Source organism: Capra hircus, chromosome 4 (assembly GCF_001704415.2).
Source record: "Capra hircus breed San Clemente chromosome 4, ASM170441v1, whole genome shotgun sequence".
Lineage (NCBI taxonomy): Eukaryota > Metazoa > Chordata > Mammalia > Artiodactyla > Bovidae > Capra > Capra hircus.
Genome location: NC_030811.1, coordinates 110,411,877 through 110,433,673, shown reverse-complemented (window position 1 = coordinate 110,433,673; position 21,797 = coordinate 110,411,877). Strand labels below are relative to the sequence as shown.

The 21,797-nt window shown below is 45.1% G+C and overlaps 1 protein-coding gene across 3 annotated transcripts in view; it reads right to left on the bottom strand.

Moving 5' to 3' along the window:
* CDK6 (cyclin dependent kinase 6) overlaps positions 1–20,485 on the bottom strand; it is a 265,385-nt gene extending 244,900 nt beyond the window's left edge. The window contains exons 1-2 of one of the 3 annotated variants that reach the window (XM_018047425.1): positions 20,385–20,485; positions 16,901–17,503 (exon numbers count right to left, since the gene is read on the bottom strand). In XM_018047425.1, the coding sequence (XP_017902914.1) occupies positions 16,901–17,133 (233 nt within the window). In that variant the 5' untranslated portion in view covers positions 17,134–17,503; positions 20,385–20,485. Of the gene's footprint in view, positions 1–16,900; positions 17,504–17,615; positions 18,281–20,384 lie in introns of those variants that run through there. The other 2 variants (XM_018047424.1, XM_018047426.1) reach the window with 2 other exon arrangements.

Sequence of the window (21,797 nt, the reverse complement as noted above, 5' to 3'; positions counted from 1 at the left end):
AACACTCATAAAATTCACTATATGATAACAGGATTACCTCCAAACCCAAACGTGAGACATTATTCAAAAAAGAAAATTAGAGAACAATATCCTTCATGAACACAGATGCAAAAATTCTTGGCGAAATTTCAGCAGACAAAATCGCAAAAGCAACTTTCGAGAAAAAGAAGAAAACAGTTGGAAAACTGACACTACCTGATTTCAGGACTTACTATAAGACGACAGCAGTCAAAACATCATGGCGCTGGCAAAACTACAGATATATAAATCAGGGGAACAGAGCAGAGAGTCCACAAACAGACCTAAACGTATATGGTCAATTCATCTGCGATGACAGTGCCAAGGTAACTCAAAGTGAAGAAGGCATGGTCTTTTTTAACAAATGGTGCCAGAACAGATGGATATCCATACAAGAAAAAAAAAATGCAACTTGACTCTTCCCTCAAGCCACACACAGATTTAACCTGAATGAACCACAGACTTGACATAAAAGCAATAACTATAAAATTCTAGAAGAAAATATGAAAAAATCTGTGCCTTTGGGGTAAGCAAAGACAGGATACTAAAAAAAAAAACCAAAATCCATCAAAGAAAAAAAATTATAAGCTTTGGAAAAATTAAAATGTCCTCTTTGACAGACACTATTAATAAAACGAAAAGGTGAGCCAAAGACCTGGAGAAAATATTTGCAACACACACATCTGACAAAAGAGTGTTCTACAATACACAAAAAACCCTCACAACACAATTGGATAATCCAGTTTTTTAATGGTCAAAATATTTGAATAGATACTTCCCCAAAGAAGGTAAGAGAATGACCAATAAGCAAATGAAAAGACGGTCAATAATGTTAGTCATTAGGCAAATGCAAATTAAAACCACAATGTGGTATCAGTTCACACTTAACATAGAATGCTTAACATTAAAAGGACTGACAATACCAAACGTTGAGTAGAAAGCAAATGAAGTGGAACCTCTATACACTGCTGGTGGAAATACAAAATGGTACAACCAGTTTGGGAAAGTTTGATAGTTTCTTTTAAAATTAAACATATTTATTGCAGCCATGAAATTAAAAGACTGCTTACTCCTTGGAAGAAAAGTTATGACCAACCTAGACAGCATATTCAAAAGCAGAGACATTACTTTGCCGACTAAGGTCCGTCTAGTCAAGGCTATGGTTTTTCCAGTGGTCATGTATGGATGTCAGAGTTAGACTGTGAAGAAAGCTGAGCGCTGAAGAATTGATGCTTTTGAACTGTGGTGTTGGAGAAGACTCTTGAGAGTCCCTTGGACTGCAAGGAGATCCAACCAGTCCATTCTGAAGGAGATCAGCTCTGGGATTTCTTTGGAAGGAATGACGCTAAAGCTGAAGCTCCAGTACTTTGGCCACCTCATGTGAAGAGTTGACTCACTGGAAAAGACTCTGATGCTGGGAGGGATTGGGGGCAGGAGGAGAAGGGACAACAGAAGATGAGATGGCTGGATGGCATCACCGACTCGATGGACGTGAGTCTGAGTGAACTCTGGGAGATGGTGATGGACAGGGAGGCCTGGCGTGCTGCGATTCATGGGGTTGCAAAGAGTCGGACACGACTGAGCGACTGAACTGAACTGAACTGAATACGTTTGCCATACAAGTCAGCAAACCACTTCTAGATATTTGGTTTTAGTCACTAAGTTGTGTCCAACTCTTGCAACCACCGGAACTGTAGCCCGGCAGGCTCCTCTGTCCACGGGATTCTCCAGGCAAGAATACTGGAGTGGGTTGCCATGCCCTCCTCCAGGGGATCTTCCCAATCCAGAGACTGAACCCACGATTCCTGCACTGCAGGTGAATTCTTTACCATCTGAACCACCAGGGAAGCCCATGCAAATACTACCCAGCATTTCAGGAATCCAGCAACAGGGAAAACAAAAACGTCAGGAACAAAATACTGACTAAAACAGAGATAATATGGAGAACTTTTTCAAAATTGAGAGCAATTCACAGACATAGTACAACTATAAAACCAGAATAAAATGTTTATTAAAAAAAGGCAAAGAACAACAACAAAAAAGATGGTTTAAAGTTAAAAATATAACTGCAAACAGTAAATTCAATGGATGTTTAGAAAATAGCACAGATTTCTTTAGAATAAAGCAAAACAAGCCCAAAGGAAATAAAATAATTAGAAAGTAGAGGAAAAGAAGGTAAGAAACATAAAGGCCAATCTGTAAAAGTGAACCTTAAGAGACTTAGAAGTCCCAATTGAAAGACTGAATATCTGACGAACAAGAGGAATTCATGAAGAAAGAAAAGAACAAATAGGAAAAAGTAACTTTTTAAAACAAATAAATATGCACAGAAAGATCTCAAGGAATGCCCAGCAAATTCAACTTAAAAAAGTACCACACCCACATATTTCTTCACATATTTCTGAAGAACACATCCTAGCAGCTTTCAGAGCAAAGAAAAGTCACTAAAAACTAATTAGAAAATCATAGCAGTAGATGATTTTTTTATTAGTAACACTGAATACAGAGAAAGCAATGTTTTGTGGCCAAAACTTTTCATCCTAGATTTCTACAATCAAGTCATAATCCTTTGCAAGAGACAAGAAAGATGCTTTCAAACAGGTGAGGATTCAGAAAAGTTTCTCTCCCATACACAATTTCTTAGGGAGTTTCTCACAAACCTACAACTAGCAAAAGAAGGGTGTGAACCACTGAAGAGGAAGAGTCGGGAAGCAGGAAAGAGTAGCTCCAAGTCAGAGGAGCTGCGAAAAAGTCCCAGGAAGACAACAGTTCATCAATCCAAGTAAATAACCATTCTCAGTAAACCAAAACTTCCAAAAACTCTAGGAAATCGGGCCATTCAATAGAAATAGATGATATGATGAAGTGTTTGAAAAGAAAACGTTCTGGCTGTGATAAAGGCAAACAGTGTCAGAAAAATTAAAAGGCAATCATAAACTCCAGGAAAAACAAAGCAGAACAAGAAAGTGAAAAAGCAGTACCCTAAAATAGGTGTAATTTTTTTTAAGTGATGCAGAATAAGAAAAAAGAATCCAGATGTCTGTATTTAAGAAAGGACTCTCTCAGCCTCACGGGGTTTTAACATTGGACCTATACCTGAGGTTGCAAAACAGAATGGAAATGTTTAACAACTTGAGCAAAGTAGCCGATGGAAGTTGTGACATTAATTAGAGTACAAAGGTAGAGGAAAGGTTAGGGAAATAAAGAATTCCTCTCTTACTAAATGTAGACTCAAGAGACAGTGCCGAAAGAGAAAGAACAAAAAAAGTTATGCTTAAAGATATTATTTTAAATCATCATAAAAAGTAAAAGTGTCCCTATCAAACCAAAGAGGAAGGAGATTAACAAGGAGTAGTTCTGACGAGCTAAATCTTCATCTTTCAGAATAGGAAGTCAATAGTTATTATCTGTGGAGAAGGCGATGGCACCCCACTCCAGTATTCTTGCCTGGAAAATCCCATGGACAGAGGAGCCTTGTAGGCTGCGGTCCATGGGGTCGCAAAGAGTCAGACACCACTGAGCGACTTCTCTTTCACTTTTCACTTTCATGCATTGGAGAAGGAAATGGCAACCCACTCCAGTGTTCTTGCCTGGAGAATCCCAGGGATGGGGGAGCCTGGTGGGCTGCCGTCTATGGGGTCACACAGAGTCGGACACGACTGAAGTGACTTAGCAGCAGCAGCAGCAGCAGCAGTTATTATCTGAAGTTTAGATATCAAGAAATAGAGCATAGTATATTATCTAGATTCACAGAGGAACAACCAGAAGCACCAAAAACAGAATTAAAAGAAGTTGTATCTGGGTACTGGGCACAGGGATAGTTGGGACAGGAGCCTTGGTTTTTTATCATATACTCTGCTATATTAATCACCAAGCATGTGTGTCATGATTATCAAGGGAGGAGGCACAAATTCTTCAATATTTTCTAGTAAGAGATGGTAGATGGGCCCTCCCCTGAATGTGTGGGGCTTTGAACTCACTCATAACCAACAGAATGTGGCAGAAGTAACCCTACCTGTTCCTAAGGGCACTGACTGGCTTATGGGGCCATGCAGGGCCACAGGAGTCCACGTACTCTGCAGCCTTGATGCTGAGAGGAAGCTCAGGACACATGGAGAATCAAGGCGTATGTGCTTTGGTCCACAGGCCCCCTGCTCAGGTCTTAGCATATACCAACCAGCCTGAGTGGACACCAGACTTGTGAATGAAGACATCATCTCAAAATGAACCAAATCCCTGGCAGCCGTGTCAGCTCAAGGTGAAGACTCAAGACATCACAGAGCAGAGATCCTGCTCTCACTGCGCTCTGTTTCCCAGCCACCCAATCCTTGAGCCTAAGAAAAAGATTGTCTCCAGCCCCTAAATTCTGGGGTAACTGACTACACAGCCATATTAATCACAACAACTTCTTAAGTAGCTCAGTTGTGTCCGACTCTTTGCGACCCCATGGACTGTAGCCTATCAGGCTTCTCCGTCCTTCGGATTTTCCAGGCGAGAGTGCTGGAATGGATTGCCATTTCCTTCTCCAGGGGACCTTCCTGACCCAGGAATCAAACCCGGGTCTCCTGTATTGCAGGCAGACGCTTTACCGTCTGAGCCACCAGGGAAGCCCCCAATAGAAAACATAATTACTTTGAATTAAAAACCACAAATAACCCCCTTGGTATTCTACTTCAGTTACAACTCCTTGCAATGTATCTGACAGCAGGCTGGGACCACCGCACATTTTCACTCTATTCTAGTCTATTCCACACCATTCCATTCCTCCCCTCCTCCCCCCCTTCCGCTTTTTTCTCCTTTTCTTTTCATCGTTACTATTAGTCACAACTAAGTAATGTCAGATCCCTTGGGTGATCACAGTCAACTCATCTAAGCAGAGAAGAAAGGTGTTTGGAGTGGCAGCAACACAACACAGCGGTACTGGGCCAAGGTTCACAGTGAGACCGGCCTGTGCTAAGGACAGCTATAGGGGCTTACACCACGACTTTACAGCTCATGTCAGACTCTTCAGGACACTGACTGTCAATCCTTTCTATAAAATCTCATGACCTAGAGAATCTGAAACCATATCCTAAAATTCCCACCAAAATATCTAAGTCAGCTCTGCCACAAATCATACGACCATTTAAAATATCAGTTAATACTGTTTGAGTAAAATTATGTTCATAATTGAATGAAAATATCAGTGGAAAAATTAGTTTAGAGGGAATATATCTTAGTGTCCAGTCTACTCGCTAATTATTAAATTATTCAATAATTCCTAATTACTGTCATAATCCAATTTATTAGACTATATAATCTTAAGAGTGTTAAATGGAATACTAATGAGTGAATAGAAAAATAACGCAGCTGCTGAATTTGGTGTTAATTTACATTTTTACTGTCATAAAAACTCCTGTAAAACAGTAATCTTTGCTCACTGCTTAGCTCTTTGGTAAGTCTCTCAACAGGTATTTATGTGCCAGACACTGTTCTAGACACTTGGGGATAAAAGCAGTGAACAAAAGGGGCAAAAATTCATGTCTTCACAGAGCTTATGTTCTAACGCGAAGCATATATCCTATATTAATTCACGCATTACTTCAAGACATTTGCATGCTAGGTACAATGGACAATGCAAATATGGCTAAAAAGGAATCAGACAACTATGCCATTTTATTATTATGGAATTAAAAAGAATGATAGCCTGAGTTTACTTATTCAACAAACACTGGCTGTGGTCTTTCTAAACATGCCAGAATTGTAGGCTTCACTAGGTTTCAAAGCTTGAACTCTAAGAAAATTCAGATTTATGTAAGCATTGCCAGATTCTGTCACTATTTTACATCTTCACCATATAGTATCTCTCACTTCTACCTCAACTTAGCTCACTTTCTGCCATATTCTTCCCTCCTTTTAATGAGTCTGTGGTCCTTTCAGTTCATAAGGTATCTCTTAACCATTATCTTTTGGTCTAATGATGGTTTCACCTTTCAACTTTATCACTTAAAGTGGGAAAAAATTATATCATTTTTCATAAACAAAGATGCTAACTCTTGACTCATCTCAAAAGTCCTATTTTTCTCGCATCGGGAATGAGTACCACCAAATCAACCATGCTTTTGTATAGTTCTCCTAGAGACCAACTCTCCCCTCTAAGTCAACCTTTTGCTCTTTGCAAAACTAACTGGTTTAGTTGAGGACCCAAGAGGCATCATCAACCCTAAGCTCTAGCCTAATGAGCTCTTGGTTAGAGAAATTACTACTGATTAAATCTCATGGGCTTAAAGGAATTTGTAACAACTAGCAGGATGTCGCAACTTTTCTTTTCATCTTAATACGTAAGAGGTATGTTATTTCAAAGGAGGGATGCTGTCCCTGTTCTTTAAGGGGACTTCCATAACTTAAATACACTTCAGTCTTGATCAGCAACAGGAGTCCTTTCCAGCCCAATCTCTAAATCTTGTCTCTGGGTTTCTTATGGCTCAACAAGAAAACATCCCATTTTTATCCAAGGCTATTTAATAGCTCCTTTAAGTGATTCTACATGGTTGGAATGTAGACGACATCATCTAAAACTCCCAACTTGAAACCACTCAGCTAGTTTCCTGGTTTCCACCAAAAAGTTTTAAAATGTATTGGTCAGAGCCAATAGCCTAACATTTAAAATGCAAAGACATATTTTGTTTTTCTTGTTCTGCTGCTGAATAGGGCTAAGCGTTAATGTTTCCAGCTTTACACATTCATTCCTTACCTTCTAAAAAGAAAACATTAGGAAAAGTACATATTTTACAGTAATCATTAGGAATACCTAACACAGAAATTTATGAGATTACTTAACAATCACAGGAAGCAAAATAAAAAAGACTTCATTAGAGATTAGTGTCCCTGAAAGATCTTAATGACTTAAACACAGAGTATATGGAACGAAATTTAAAATGTCCTAAGGTGGTCATGCCGAAAGAAGAGCCTTGGAAAATAAAAAAGCAGAAATTCCAGTGTGTGACATAAAAAGGAATCATTCTGTTGGAGATTTTGAAATAAAAAGAGAAAGAACAAATAATTCAATTCCTCCTTGAGTTAAATTGAACTGTGAACTAAAAAAGATATCGCGCTTCCAGAAGTTCTGACAACGTGTTCTCGGGGGTGCTGAGATCTCAGACCTGCCCACAATAAACCCATTAAAGAACAGGATATTGGGGAAAGGCGATTCCCCAGTAGCTCATTGGTAAAGAATAGCTCATTGGTAAAGAACCTGCCTGCCAGTACAGGAGACGTAAGAGACAAGGGTTTGATCCCTGGGTCGGGAAGATCCCCTGGAGGAGGAAATGGCAGTCCACTCCAGTATTTTTGCCTGGACAATCCCATGGACAGAGGAGCCTGGCGGGCTACCACAGGGTTGCAAAGAGTCAGACACAACTGAATGACTTCGCACACAGAAAGATTTCACTTAATTCCATTCCTCCGGAGAGTTCTTCCAGCACAGAAAGCCACATTAGTGGTAAAAAGAAAAGTAAAAGAATTCAAGCAATTGATTAAAATGTATTCAGAGTAACTTCCATTCTTATATTTAAAAACGTGCAAATTAGTTTCAACTTTTACTGAATATGTGCACATTTCCTGATGCTAATGTCTTCTCTATAGTACGTGAATTAAGTCCAACACTGTACAATTAACCATGGGAATTACTTAAATTTTTAAAACTCACTTGACTATAAACTATATATGCTGGAGTAAAAAAAATGAAAATTCCTCTTTTCAATATTTATTATTCCTGGGAAACCAAATAAGTATAACCCAATATATAGATCCATTTTCCCTCTTTCTTCGACACTCCTTTGTATTAACATTCATGTGATGAAATAACCCACATGATCCCTTACTTAATACCTAGACCCCCTTTTCATTATTTCATTCATTTATTTATTCATTTTATTTCCACTGGATGTAGAATGCAAATGGACGTGACCCAATAAACACTTTCTGCCTCAAGGAGCTCACCACTGCAGGTGTGGAAAGTTAAAAGGATCAGAAACAGTGGGAGGAGGGGAGATTGATATTATACCTTATATAATAAGTATAATAATATACAGGGCAGACAGACATATACCAAATACCATAAGGGAGGGCTGAAGTTGTTAAGGTTCAAAGGAAGCAGAAATTTTATCCAAATGAAGGTATTAAGGACACACAAAAGTCCGGAAGCACATGACTAACGGAGGAGAAACAGGGTCTGAAACACACGAAGACAGAATCTGGACTGCGGGAAATTCTCCCAACCCTCCGATGTGTAAAATTTTAAGTGAAGAAACTGATTTTCTTCAGTGTTTGCTCAAAATGGAAATTCACCCGTCACAGATAACTTTGATAATTCAACACATGCAATTATGAACACTGTGCACTGACTTTTTCTTTTAGGATAAGAAAGGTGTGAAATTGAACTTATCAGAATTCCTTTGTTTGTAAGGCACAACCCAACAGCAATACTACAAACAATAAAGAGGACGGTCTACCCCCTGCCCAAAATAAGCGGCACTAGAGCTTGGTTCTGGAGGATGCACACACAGCATTTCAACAAGTGCAGGCAGGTGGTACAGGGAGGAGGGCATGCTCTGAGACCAGCTCCCATTAAACACAGCGGTGGCAGCAAGGAGCCCAGGGAGGGGAAATGGACTAGTCACTATTACTGCAGGATGCAAGCACCGAACGTACACAGAGAACACAAGAAATTCCTATCAGAGTTGAAGCTAGGACTAAAGATTAAAAAAATAGACAGTCACAGGGAAAATTTTAAATATCAGCAAGTATTTGAACGTTCTTACTAAATAGCTTGGCGTACTGCTACAGTCAAAACCAATAATCTGCCAGCATTTAGCTTGAGATACTTACTATGTGTGCCTTCGTGCTTGCTCAGTCACTTCAGTGGTACCCGTCTCTTTGCAACCCCGTGGACTGTGGCCCTCCAGGCTCCTCTGTCCACGCGATTCCCCAGGCAAGAGTACTGGAGTGGGTTGCCATGCCCTCCTCCAGGGGATCTTCCCAACCCAGGGATCGAACCAGTGTCTCCTGCGTCTCCTGCACTGCAGGCAGATTCTTTACTACTAGCCACCAAGGAAGCCCTATAATGTTACATGCAACTCTAAAACGATGAAAAGGTCTCATGTGAGGGGCATATCATTTAATTTACTCTACTTCATTCAGGAAACTTATTGGGCAACTAACAGTATGGACCCTGTTATTTATGGATATAAAAGATACAGCCCACCTTTGTCTTCAAGTCAGCAAACACAAAATCATTGAACTGAAAATATTCTTCTCATTCAAAGGAATGTTTTCTGATATGCAATGCCCACCAGTCATCCTGTTCTGTTAACACTAGATATAAACCTGTTTTTGAGCCTTAGTTATCCTCAGTTTGTATCTATAACTCATGTAACTGAGGAATAAAGTAACTGATTAAAAATCAGGCAATTTTTTAATGCATTTACACAACAATTCCTACACAGGTCAAAGAAGGTTGAATCAAGTTAAACCTAAAACCCTTTTTAATGAAAAAAAAAACTCCTGTACTGTGATTCTAATTCTACTGAAATAAAATCCTTTAGGAAGGTTAAATAGGACTCAGTAATTAAAATGGCTACTTGAATGACAAAGTAAGTAGCTGTCCAAATTTAGGTAAACTACTAACTGTTTAATAATGATTCCATCCCAAATGGGCTTCCAGGCTACCGCTGTGTGCGTGCACACACACACACACACACACACACACAGATTCCTGCCACATGCTTTAAGCTGCCTTTATTTTGTGATACATACATACAATGGAGTATTACTCAGCCATAAAAAGGAACGAATTTGAGTTGGTTGCACTGAGGTGGATGAGCCTAAAGTCTGTTTACAGAGTGAACTAAGTCAGAAAGAGAAAAACAAATATCATATATTAATGCATATATATGGAATCGAGAAAAAGGGTACTGATGAGCCTATCTGCAGGGCAGGAACAGAGAGGCAGACATAGAGAATGGACTCGTGGGCACAGCGAGGTAAGGCGAGGGGGCAGTGTGCGGACGGAGTAGCGCTGACACGTATCATTCCCACGTGCGACACAGGCAGCTAGCGGGAAGCACCTACACGGCACGCTCAGCTGAGTGCTCTGGGATGCCCTGAAGGGGTGGGCAGAAGGCTCAAGAGGAGGAGGATATGCGGATATTATGGCTGATTCACGTTGCTGTATGGCAGAAATTAACAGAACATTGTCAAGCAATTATACTCCGATTAAAAATATTTTTAAAAAAAGGTTCTTGGGACTTTTCTTGTGGTCCAGTGGCTAAGACTCCAAGCTCTCAAGACAGGGGGCCCAGGTTTGATCCCTTGTCAGGGAACTGGATCCCACATGCTGATAAATAAATTAATACATATATATTTTTAAAGGTGCCTTTATTTCACTTTAATGGGGAGTAGTTACATGAGTAGCTGGTAAAACAAAATCAAGCATGGCAACACACAGGTGACATTCAGAACAACTGCCTGGTAGCTCTTACAAAACTCCTCCCTCTGACTGCTCAGCCGCCTGCCCAGTAGACTTAGCATCTATAGATCACCAATCAAATGGTAACCCTTGTAGGCAGGCTTGTCACCAACCACCTGTGTCTATTTTCCATGCACTTGGAAAGGGCCCTACTTCCAAACACTACCTTCTTATTTGTACTCCCACTCCTCCTGTGCCCAGATTTCATCTCTGCTGTGTTCTAGAACACCAGGAAGCTCATGATTAATTCCCTCCCTAAGAAGACTGAGAAGGACTTCCCTGGGGGTCCTGTGGTGAAGAATTCGCCTGTCAATGCAGGGGGACACAGGTTCGATCCCTGGTCCAGGAAGATTCCATACGCCACGGAGCAACTTAAGCCTGTGCGCCGTAACTACTGAGTGGATGTTTTAGGGCCCCTGAGCTGCAACTCCAGGAGCCCACAGGCCTAGCGCCTGGGCGCCCCGAGACAAGCCACTGCAGTGAGAAGCCGGCGCACATCACAACCAGAGAGAAGTTCCCCCTCACCAAAACTAGAGAGAGCCTGAGCGCCGATCAAGATCCAGCGCAGACAAAAACAAATAAACCTTACAAAAGAAGACAGCTTATCGGAGCTTCATGGGAACTAGAAACGGTGTGGTCAGTTCAAGAGGCATGGGCAACACATATTTGCTTAGGTGTCTAGTAGAAGTTGCTAGCCTACCTAACTTTCAAGTATTATAGTGTTTATTTCACTAACTGGGAATCAGATGCCAGGGCCACATTATGAAACAGTTCACAAGCATTTAGATTTACCTGTTCTTTGTCTCAAATGAATTTAGTATTATCACTTAATTATTTAATTACATCATTTACCATTATTTTTACTTAACTATAGCTATTTAGATGATCATAGTTATTACCCAAATTCCTTAAAAGCAGAATTCAATGGATAATCTCCACACTTTTTTACAGATTTACTCCAGTAAGGCATACTGCAGAATTCAGGAATTTTCCGAGTTGATATGTCATTTATTCCTGGCAAACCATCACTTTTGTCTACATATAGTTCATTTTTTCCAAACTAGAAATGTACTCACTAGAGTTAGCTTCTTCCATCAAACGAAAGAAATTATTTTAAAATTGCTACTGAGATTTTAGAGCATGTTAACAACTTTCAAATGGCATGGCAGGCAAGCTGCCTGACCTCTGGATTTTAGTTTATCTATAATATCAAAGGGCTGAAAGACCTCCAAAGTGTCTTCCAATCCTATTAATGAGTTTCCCATGACACAGAGTATTGGATGTTTTATTCTTAAAAAACATTCTTAGGAAATCATTAAGAGTGACACATGATTTTTTTTTAAGGTAATTTACTTTTTTAAAATTTGATTTTTAATTGGGAGGATAATTGCTTTACAATGTTGTGTTGGTTTGTGCCATACAACAATGTGAATCAGCTATTAAGTATGTGTGTGTGTGTGTGTGTGTGTGTGTGTGTGTACACCCTTCCTCTTGAGCCTTCTTCCCAACCCTCATCCCCCTCTCGGTTGTCACAGACGGCCAGGTGGTGTTCCCTGTATTATACAGCAACTTCCCGCTAGCTATCTGTTTTACACAGGGTAATATATATGTTTCAGTGCTTCTCTCTCCTCCCTAAAGGTAATTTACTTTTAATAAGGAGTCTGTTTTCACAGATATTCACTTACCTTTATTCCAAACATAGGAAAATACCCTAAAAGATACTCAAGCTTAAACAAGTCTTCTTCTTAGGAGCTACTTCCTCATTGATGGAGAAATTCTAATAGTTCCATAGTGCTAACAGTTGTGTGAAAAGGACACAGCGCAATCCATGGCAACAGTTCAGCCCTACCAAGTTCTTCTGCGGCAACGAGGAATGGGAGAACATCACTATGAAATGTGTATTTACTAAATAAGTTCAATAACTTGGACACTTCCCAAGGTGCTCTCAGAGACTGAAAGACAAAACCTACTTTTCACATAAAAAGAGATTTTAAATTCCTGCTTCTCCTGTCTTCACTGAAACAAGTCCTAATAAATATATTCTGCTAAGTTGCTTCAGTCATGTCCGACTCTGTGCAACCCCATTGACGGCGGCCCACCAGGCTCCCCCGTCCCTGGGATTCTCAAGGCAAGAACACTGGAGTGGGTTGCCATTTCCTCCTCCAATGCGTGAAAGTGAAGAGTGAGAGTGAAATTACTCAGCCGTGTCCGACTCTTAGTGACCCCATGGACTACAGCCCACCAGGCTCCTCCATCGATGGGATTTTCCAGGCAAGAGTACTGGAGTGGGGTGCCATTGCCTTCTCCAAATAAATATATTATTCACCCACAAAATAACATTTTATTCAGAAGGATTCCCATAAACTAACCCACCTGAGGATCCCCGTTTATGCAGCAACAAATCAGGTATCTTTCTACTCTGTTAATAGGTTTTCCCAGAGAAATCACGTTTATTCTTTTTATGATATTACTGAGATCATTAAAAAGAGGAAATGGGAAAACTCTCCCTGAATAACAACCAGTGAGCTGCATGCATTTTTCTGGTTTTCTTACAGCAGTGATTAAATTTGCTAATAGTGATAATTTAACATATTCAGACATCACCAGTTTATTCACTGAAATACTGTGAGTTTTAGATTTACTGAACTAGTACTTGAATTTGAATAACTTCCCCTGCTACCCTAACAAATTCCATCCCTGGAGACAACACTGATAACACTAGCCAGTATCTCTGACATGATACTCATGTCTCCAGGTTATGGTGACCACATTATTCCTTCAAAACCAGGGAGAATTATTGTTTAAAATCCCCTTGGTTTTTAAACAGCAAGTCCTTCCTAAATCTTTGTTGAGTAAGTGAAGCTCAGATGTTCGTATCTATTAACTGCATGTCAATATTGCCTTATACAGATCTCTGTGTATGTCCCTAAAGTGAAATTTAATCCCGCCAAAGCATTTGACTCTGATTAGTGTTTCAGTTATCTATTCAATCAGCAAATTCTCGGTGACCAAATTATCACAAATATTAACTGTTTTAAAAAAATGGTTAGGTGAAATATAGCAAAAAATCAATGGAAATAAGGAGAAATGAATTTTTAAAAAGATCAAAGAGTTGCTCATCCCATGACAAGGTTAAGTTCTGTAAATGTAGAGACTTTTTCAACTTGTTCACTGATGTATCCCCAGCTTCTAATAGTTTCTGGCAAATACTGGGCCCTTGATAAATATTTGGTGAATGGATAGATTGCTGATAAGACATGTTATTTTATCCACTCTGCTTACTTAGTTCAGAACGTAAAACGGGATTCATTTGTGGCGTGCAGAAGCTCTAATATAGGATCATACTGAAGTCTGATTCTGGCGAAGGCTCCCAGATTTGGAATTAACTAACTGTAAAATACAAATAAATTTATATCCCAGACACTGACTAGCTGATCAAGCCTGGGCCTGGGATACATCAAGCCACAGGTAAGCAAGAATTTCAAGTCATTATCCCTGCACATGCCGGCAGTCCCAGAGCCAGCAACAACAGGCAGCTTTTCAGGCAAATCCACCCAATATCTCAAACTTTTGAAAAACTACTGTGTTTATCATACTTCTTCAAGCTTTGGGGGTTAACTATCTGTGGGTAGGGCCTATAATTATGATCAATTACTTGTGACTTGAAGGCATTTTTACAGGCACCTATCTGCCCTTTTAAGAAACCTTTAAAGAACCAGCCGTAGGACTGTAAAATGGATCCTCTGGGGCAACAATAAATCACAGGTTTGGGGGCCCAACTCTGACAACTCTCCCTTAGAAGAGAAGAATTTGTCACCTGTCCTTGATTTCCTAATCCTGCCTGAGCAATTTTCACCATCATCTAAAATGTGAATTCCTAGTCAAGCTCAGCAAGTCGTGGGGACCAGTAATTGCCCCCAGGCAGAAGCGGAAGGGAAGAAACAGGAAGGAAACAAATGGAATGGAGATCTGCAGCTCGTGAGGATGATGACATCATCGATGACTGTCTCAAGTGTCATTGAACTTCATGGCATATAACTGATGGTCCTTTCTGACAAACTATAGGCTCATTATATTTCGAGTAGCTTCGTGGTTCTGGAGCTTGTAGTGTCTAGGCTTGAGTATGATTCGTCCTACAGGAAAGGACAGGTGAGCTAATGCCTTACTGGGAACTTTTACCAAGGCAAGCCCCCTGTCCATCCCTCCCCACCCCCCCATCCCCACCGTCAATCTTTGAACACAAATAATACTTGGACATCTGAAGCACTCTTAAATTTACAAACTGTTCACATATACACTATCTCAGTTTCTCCTCACGAGTCTTAAGAGGTAGATGTCATCTTTACCACTTAACATGTTAAACAGTTTTAGAAATGATGCCTTTGTCTTCGACATATCAGTACAATTTCAACTTATCAATGCAATCTCCTAAAATTTCTCAGTACAGAATCCAAAACATGGCTTCATTAGAAATGTGTAAAGACACACCAACCTCAAGAAGATAAATCAAGAGAATAAGTTGGGTTTGCCGGCACAAGGGCAAAAACAACTTCCCTCCGTTACGAGAGTAAATAGTGCTTTAGGGAAAGGACACAGGGGTGCCTCTGTAATACCTCTACGATTGGAAGGACATGATTTTATTTATATACATGATAATCATCCTTAACTGGACACTATCCATAGGTAACAGACAAAATAAAACAAGAATTTTGGACTTAAATTCTAGCAGTGGAATTCACCCTTTGGGAAGTGACTGGGTGATTCCTCTAGGAAGATAACTAAGTTACAGGGTACAAATGCACCCTTCGCTTTCCTCTCCAGTATCACAAAGATGACCCCAAAGGGTCTCTGTTGTTTTTCAACAACAACAAAAAAACACACAGGTTACCTACAGTTTTTATATATAATCTCATCTTCCTAAATCACTGACTCTTTCAGTCCCTCTCTTCTCTATTGGCTGAAACATAGGTATACTGGGATCCAAGCTTTACAGCCATTTACTGCCTTGCTCACGTAGTTACGATTCTTTGCTGCCTTCTAGCTTGAGTCCTGACCGTGGCAGGAACAAAGCACCATACAAGTCATCCAGCCTGGGATGAGAGGAGACAAGTCGAAACCTCCCAGGAAGACTGCAGACACATGGGCTCCCTGAGTCTATAGAGGGCTTGGTATTTCAAAGGTCAGTCTTGGGTCTCTCCACTTTGGTGACTAATGTTAAATTGTTTGACTTTTCACAAAAACATTTAGCTATGCTTATTTACATAATCTCATCCACAGCACACATACTAGAGCCCCTGGACGGATGAGAAGACAGGAAGAAGACTTCAAGACCTCCTTTTTCCAACTTATTATCTTAGACGTTGAGAAAGGTAAAATCACACCCTAATTTGTAGAAGTTCCGGGCATTCCTTTTCGGCTTAAAACTATGCACCTCTGTTTAAAAAAGAAAAGGATGACACACCACACAATGTCAAACACACAATGGGGAAATTCCAGGATCACTAAGAAAACACCATTATCCAAAGTCACACACACTTTGGTTTAATACTGGTTCCCACACAAGAAACACTGTAAGAACTGCTGCCTCCCCACCCTCCAGCACAGCCCACCCAGGAAAATCCTGGGCAGGACGTTTAGAATCTAAATATTCCATAACCTGGACTGACTGACGGGGAAGGAGCCTAAGGACTATGCCCTCTTAGACACACAAAATAGTACAAACAGGTGACATGTTTGGAAGACATTTTTAAAGGGCAACTGGGCGTTGGCATTGAAGTTCTTCATCAGGAATCCTTATCATTATGCAATGTTAGCGAAAGGAAACTGTAGGTGTAATTGACAAAATTATTCTCAAGTGTTTCTGCACTTTAAAACCTCATTTATACTAGGCTCTGGCAGAAGACTTTTCTTCCTACTAATTACCACCATACCCTGTTACCTCTCATTCATTCTCTCAAAAACTTCCCCAATGGCCAAGGAAACTACGCGGGGGTGGGGGGTGGGGGGGGGGCTGGGGGGGTGGAGGCCTGTCCGAGATTGCCCTGTTCTATCCCCTAAAAGACACCCATCTTTCAGGACCCCTTTCAGGACGAACCGGGAGAAAAACACTTAGAACTGGCACAGCGGCGAGGAAGGCTGCGCAGGTCATATTTTCTGACTGGTCTTTTTTGCTCGCTGTCTGGCAAGGTCACCAGCTCTGGCTCGTGGCTCTGTCGACAAAACTCACTCTCACTCCGTAAGGTCGACGGATGGCGCCATGCCTCCCCCGCCGTCCCCCCACCCTCCCGCACACGCAGCATCTCCGTGGGGCCAGGAATACCAGGCCCTCCCCCAGCACACGGCCCCCGACGGCACGGGCGCCGATGCACCGCTCACCTGACCACGTTGGGGTGCTCGAAGGTCTCCAGGTGCCTCAGCACCGCCACCTCGCGGATGGTGGAGAGCGGCATGCCCTCCTCGCCAGTCTGCACTCTCACACGCTTCAGCGCCACGAAACGGCCTCCGTTCTTCAGGTCCCGGGCCTTGAACACCTTCCCGTAGGCGCCCTCCCCGATCTCCGCCACGCACTCATACTGCTGGTCAGCACGGCTCAGGCCGTCCTTCTCCATGCCGCCCGGCGCGGTGCCGCTGGGGCGGGCGGGGGGCGCGCTCGGCTCGCTGGTGGCCGCCGCTCGCCTCCTCCCGGACTCCCCGGCCGGCTCCCTCGCGCCCCGGAGCTCGGTCTCGCTCACTCTCTCACCCCTCGCCGACTACCACGCTCGGGCGCTCGGACTCTCGCGGCCGCCGGGGCTGGATGGAGCGACCTCCCCGCGGGCGGGCGCAACCCTGGAGCCGCCGCTGCGAAACTCCGCCTGCTGAGTCGCCGAGGAGCGAGCCGATCCCTCCTCTTCCCTCCCAGAAGCGCAGTCCTCTGCAGACACCGAGGAGATTACATAGTCTGTCTCAGCCCGAGCGCGTCTCAGTCCACGGTCATTCCACCTAAAAGAGGAGACGGGAGGACAAGAAGAAAGTGTAATCAGACATCCCAGGCGCCTTCTCCGGGGTTCCTACAGGGACCCCTCCTCCTCCTTTACGCAGCCCCCATCGCTACCCTCTGCGAGCTCCTGCCCTCCCAGGCCGCTTCCTTCCTGGTTCCTCCGAGAAAAACGAAGTTACTTTTCTTTCCCTGCAGAGCTGGAGCCGTCTTCGCCCGGAGAGGTTGTAGGGGCCCCTCGGGGATGAGCGCGGGGCGCTGGACGCGGTGGAACGAGAGGGGGCGTGCCAAGCAGCCCAGAGTGTGCCGGGAGCGCGGGGGAGGGGAGGCGCCGGGCACGTCAATGTCACGGCTTAATATTTCCCTGTATCATTGTGTTGCGCCGCTCCCCTCCCTGCCTGCCGGGCCTGGACGTCAGGGGACCGGGGCTCCATGGGTGCCGTGGGGGCGTTCTGGGGTCGTGCGCAGCCTGGTGTGGAGAGACCTCGGGTCCGCCCGAGTGCGGCCGCAGAATGTGGGTGGGGGCTCCCAGGACCTTTGTAACCCGATGCTGCGAGTGTGCGAGAAGGGGTGGTCAGACATCTGCTCGGAAATTGCTTCCTTTCTTTCTACTTTCAGTTTTTCTACGAGGAGACATTTAAACACGACACACAAATGGTCTTTTTAAGGTAAAAGAGTCTGGGTTGGAAACGGAATCCTTCCTCTTACTTGGGAAGACCTCCCTGGTGGAAACCCATCAGATCCGAGAGGGCGGGAGCTCCCGCTACTCGGGAGTGGGTGAGCGATGCCTCCCCCCGCGGTGTGGCGGCGGGGGCGAGGGGGCGGGTGAAGTCGCCTACGGAACCCTAAGAATGGGATAAAGAGGTGCTCGCCGCACTTCAGCTTGTCGTCTCCTTGGAGAACAACTTCAGAAGCAAAGCGGCATAATCGTGACTTGCCTTGAATTTTCAACCGATTGCAACCTGAGCAAAACTCAGCTTCCCCTTAAATAGGGTGAGGGGTGGGGGGTGGGGGTAAAGGCTGAGCCTCCAGGGGAAAGCGAAAAGGGGTTGCGCACCCGGGGCCAGGACTCGCGAACCTTTCCCCACTCCCAGGGTTGTTCCCGAAGTAGGTAGCAGAGGTGGTTGCTCCACTCCCCTTTCAGTTTAAGGTCGGATCCGAATAGCAGCCAGTGACCCCCGGAGCCCACCCCCCACACACACAACAAAGCGGGGAAGGGGGGGGTCGCACTCTTCTTTCCCATTCAAGCTGCAATCCAGGACCCAGGGGACCTCTGCTCCACCAACGCTGTGGCCTCCGCCGGACATTCGCCGCTCCGAGTGCGTGTCCGAAATTCCCCGGAGCTCCTCGGAATTACCTGCCCCGCAACCTCTGGCTCGCTCGCCTTCCGCCAGGAATTAAAGATACAGACTGCGCGACCCCTGCGGTCTGCGGGCGGAGGGGACCGCGGAGAGCACCGGGCCCCTCACACTCTCTCCATTCAAAATTCTCCTTAAAAGGTGAAGGCCAGTCCTGGGTAGGGGGGCCGAGGAACGAGCCCCCTGAGCCAAGGAACCAGCGGTCGGAGCCAGGCCGAGGGCCACACAGGTAGCGGAGGAGCAGCGGCGAGCGGCGCCGCCCGCCCCCTCCCGCAGGCCCCCTCCCCGCCCCAGTCCTGCCCGCCGCCCGGCGGCGAAGGAAGCGGCGGGGACGTCCCACCCCCGCAGGGAGCTGAGCCCGCCGCCCCCGCCGGGCCCCGCACCGCCCGCCCCGGCTCTCCCCCCTCGCTCCCCGGACTGTCGGCTCCGGCGGAGAGAAACGGGAGCAGCCGTGCCTCCCCGCGTCCCCCGCCCCGTCCACTTTTTTTGTTGTTGTTGTTGCTTTCCCACGCTGGCTGAATGTGACTTGACCCCATTTCAAAAAAGTTTGACAGAGTGCTTCAACATTTCCGCATTCCTCCGCGACTACAAAGGCTGCAGCCGCCTCCTTCTGCTTTCTGTCTCTGCTCTCTGTCTTCACACTCAATGAAATCCTTCATGTGCCTCTCCCGAAGCCTGCCAAGCACCGCAAGGGTCGCCACCACCGCGGCGACCAGAGGCCGCCCCGGGGACCACGACTCCCGCGTGTACACACACGCAGATGTGCCCACGTGCACACTGACGGGCTCGGGGCTCGGGCCAGGAGGTGTTCCCCCCGGGGGCGTGCGTTTTAACGATATTTGAAATTAGGAAAGTAAACTAGGAAACTAAAGCAAGCGTCCATCCTTGCGGGGGGACTTCCAGCCTGGGCACTGGCCGCCAGCGTGCACTCCTCTCTTAAGTGCAGAACACGCCTGCGGGGGCTGCCAGCAAGAAGTCTGCGTTAACATTTATCTCGCGGTGGGGAAGGTGGAGCTCACACCCACACCTCGGCGAGATGGAGGGGGAGCTTTCGTGGGGAAATAAATACAAGGCACCGAAACACATTCTCTCCCGCGTGAGGTCCCCAAAAGCAATGCATTTTAAACCCTGAATGTAAATTTCTCGGTGAGTTTCCCAGTGGAGCCTGAGTTCCGTTTGAAGGACTGGATAAGAAGTGTTTGTGTGGGTGTTTGTGCGCAAGGCTGTGTGCGAGCAGGCACAGGAGCTCGGCGTTGGGGGGAGTCCCTCGTGTGGGATGTTTCCCTCTAGTCAGATTAGGAGAAACTCCTGTAGCTCCCCCGAAACTGGCCCCTGTAATCACCCCTCCTCGGATCGTAAGGGGTTAACCAAAGCCGATTCCCAGAACCTACCGCCCCCCACTCCCCGCCCCAGTCACCCCTACCCACCCTAGCCGCCGACCCCGGGCCAAGCCCCCAAGTCTTCCCCAAGGACCAGCCCCCCGACCCTACACCCTGCCGCCCACCCACCAGAGCGCACAGCGCCTCACCTGAGGGGCCCGGCCGCGGCGGGCCTCGCGAGGGGGCTGCGGGGACCGGTCGACCTTCGCACGTGTCCGCCGCGGCGCGGAGCAGGTAAACCGGCTCGAGGAAGGAGTTAGCGGCGCTCGCTCGGGCGAGGGGGTGGGCACTGCGGCGGAGGGCGGAGGGACGGCGGAGGGCGCCGCCCGCGCGGCGCGCTGGGGGCGGACGGAGGCCGCGGGGCTCCGGCCGGGGCTCGGGGCCCGAGCCGGGGAGGCGGCGGGGGCGGGGTGGGGGGCCCTGGAGGCCGGCGGCCCGCGACCCTCCCGGCCGCCGGGTGGGGGGCTCGCCGCTCAGTGGCCAGCGAGTGTGCAAATTAAAGCCTTCCGGAGAGAGGGGAGGCGGCCGAGCCTCGGCTGTGCTCTGAGCCTCCGGCTCCCCGGCTCTCCGCTCCGAGTGGGGGGCGAGAAAGAGGGGGGAGCTAAATGAAAATTTCCGGCTTTCGCTGCAACTGGAGTGGGGTGACTAAAATAGGAGGCGTGAGAGGGAGAGTGGGATGTGTGGTCGGCAGTCGGCTGAGTTACCAAACCCAGGGTCGCCCAGAGTTGGGGTTTTTGACAGAGTGAGGCAGGCGGGGAGTTTCAGCAGTCAGTGATGTAGGCAGATGGGGAAAACACAAAACGACCGATAATAATCATGAGGGGCCGGTGGGGATGGTAAATACTAACACTTTTCAAGAAACTGAAAAATCAGATCAAAAAATAACTTTATTAAAAAAAAATTGGCAGGACGCCTTGCAGAAAAGAAAATACTCATCTGTCCAAGCACTTTTCACTTTCAGCATGAGCTACATTTGTTTTGTTTTCCTTCGCTTCCTTTCGGCCTCACAAAGCCCTATCTTTTCCTTTTGGACAGAGGATATGATTTGGAAATTGTCTGGCACTCTTGTGGTTAACGATCTACTTGAAGGGGCTGGCCGGTTCACAGTTATTAAGTGATTAGTAACTGCCGAGGGTTCACTAAGGTATTTCTGTGGAGGTAAAAAGCCTAAAATTGACTTTAAGTAACAGAACAGCAAGATAATAGACACACGCACACACACACAAAGAAGAGAGAACACTATTCGATGGGTGCTTACTTTAAATGCATTACTGGACTTGTGAAATTTGAAACTTTGTAAGAATGTATACTTTACCTGCTGAGAAAACCTCAATATTTCAGGTGAAAATTAGATTTTGGAGAAGAAAAGTCTTCTAGACTTTTACAGTGAAGTAAAACAAAACTTAAAATGACTATTTTTTTGGAAAGAATTCAATATTATCCAAAATCTCTATCTGTAAAATACTTGAAACCCTTTGAAATATCTTAATACAAACCCTAAAAAAAAATGTTATTTATTTCAGGACTCTGTGTAAAAATTAAAACCCAGAAAAATTCTGTTT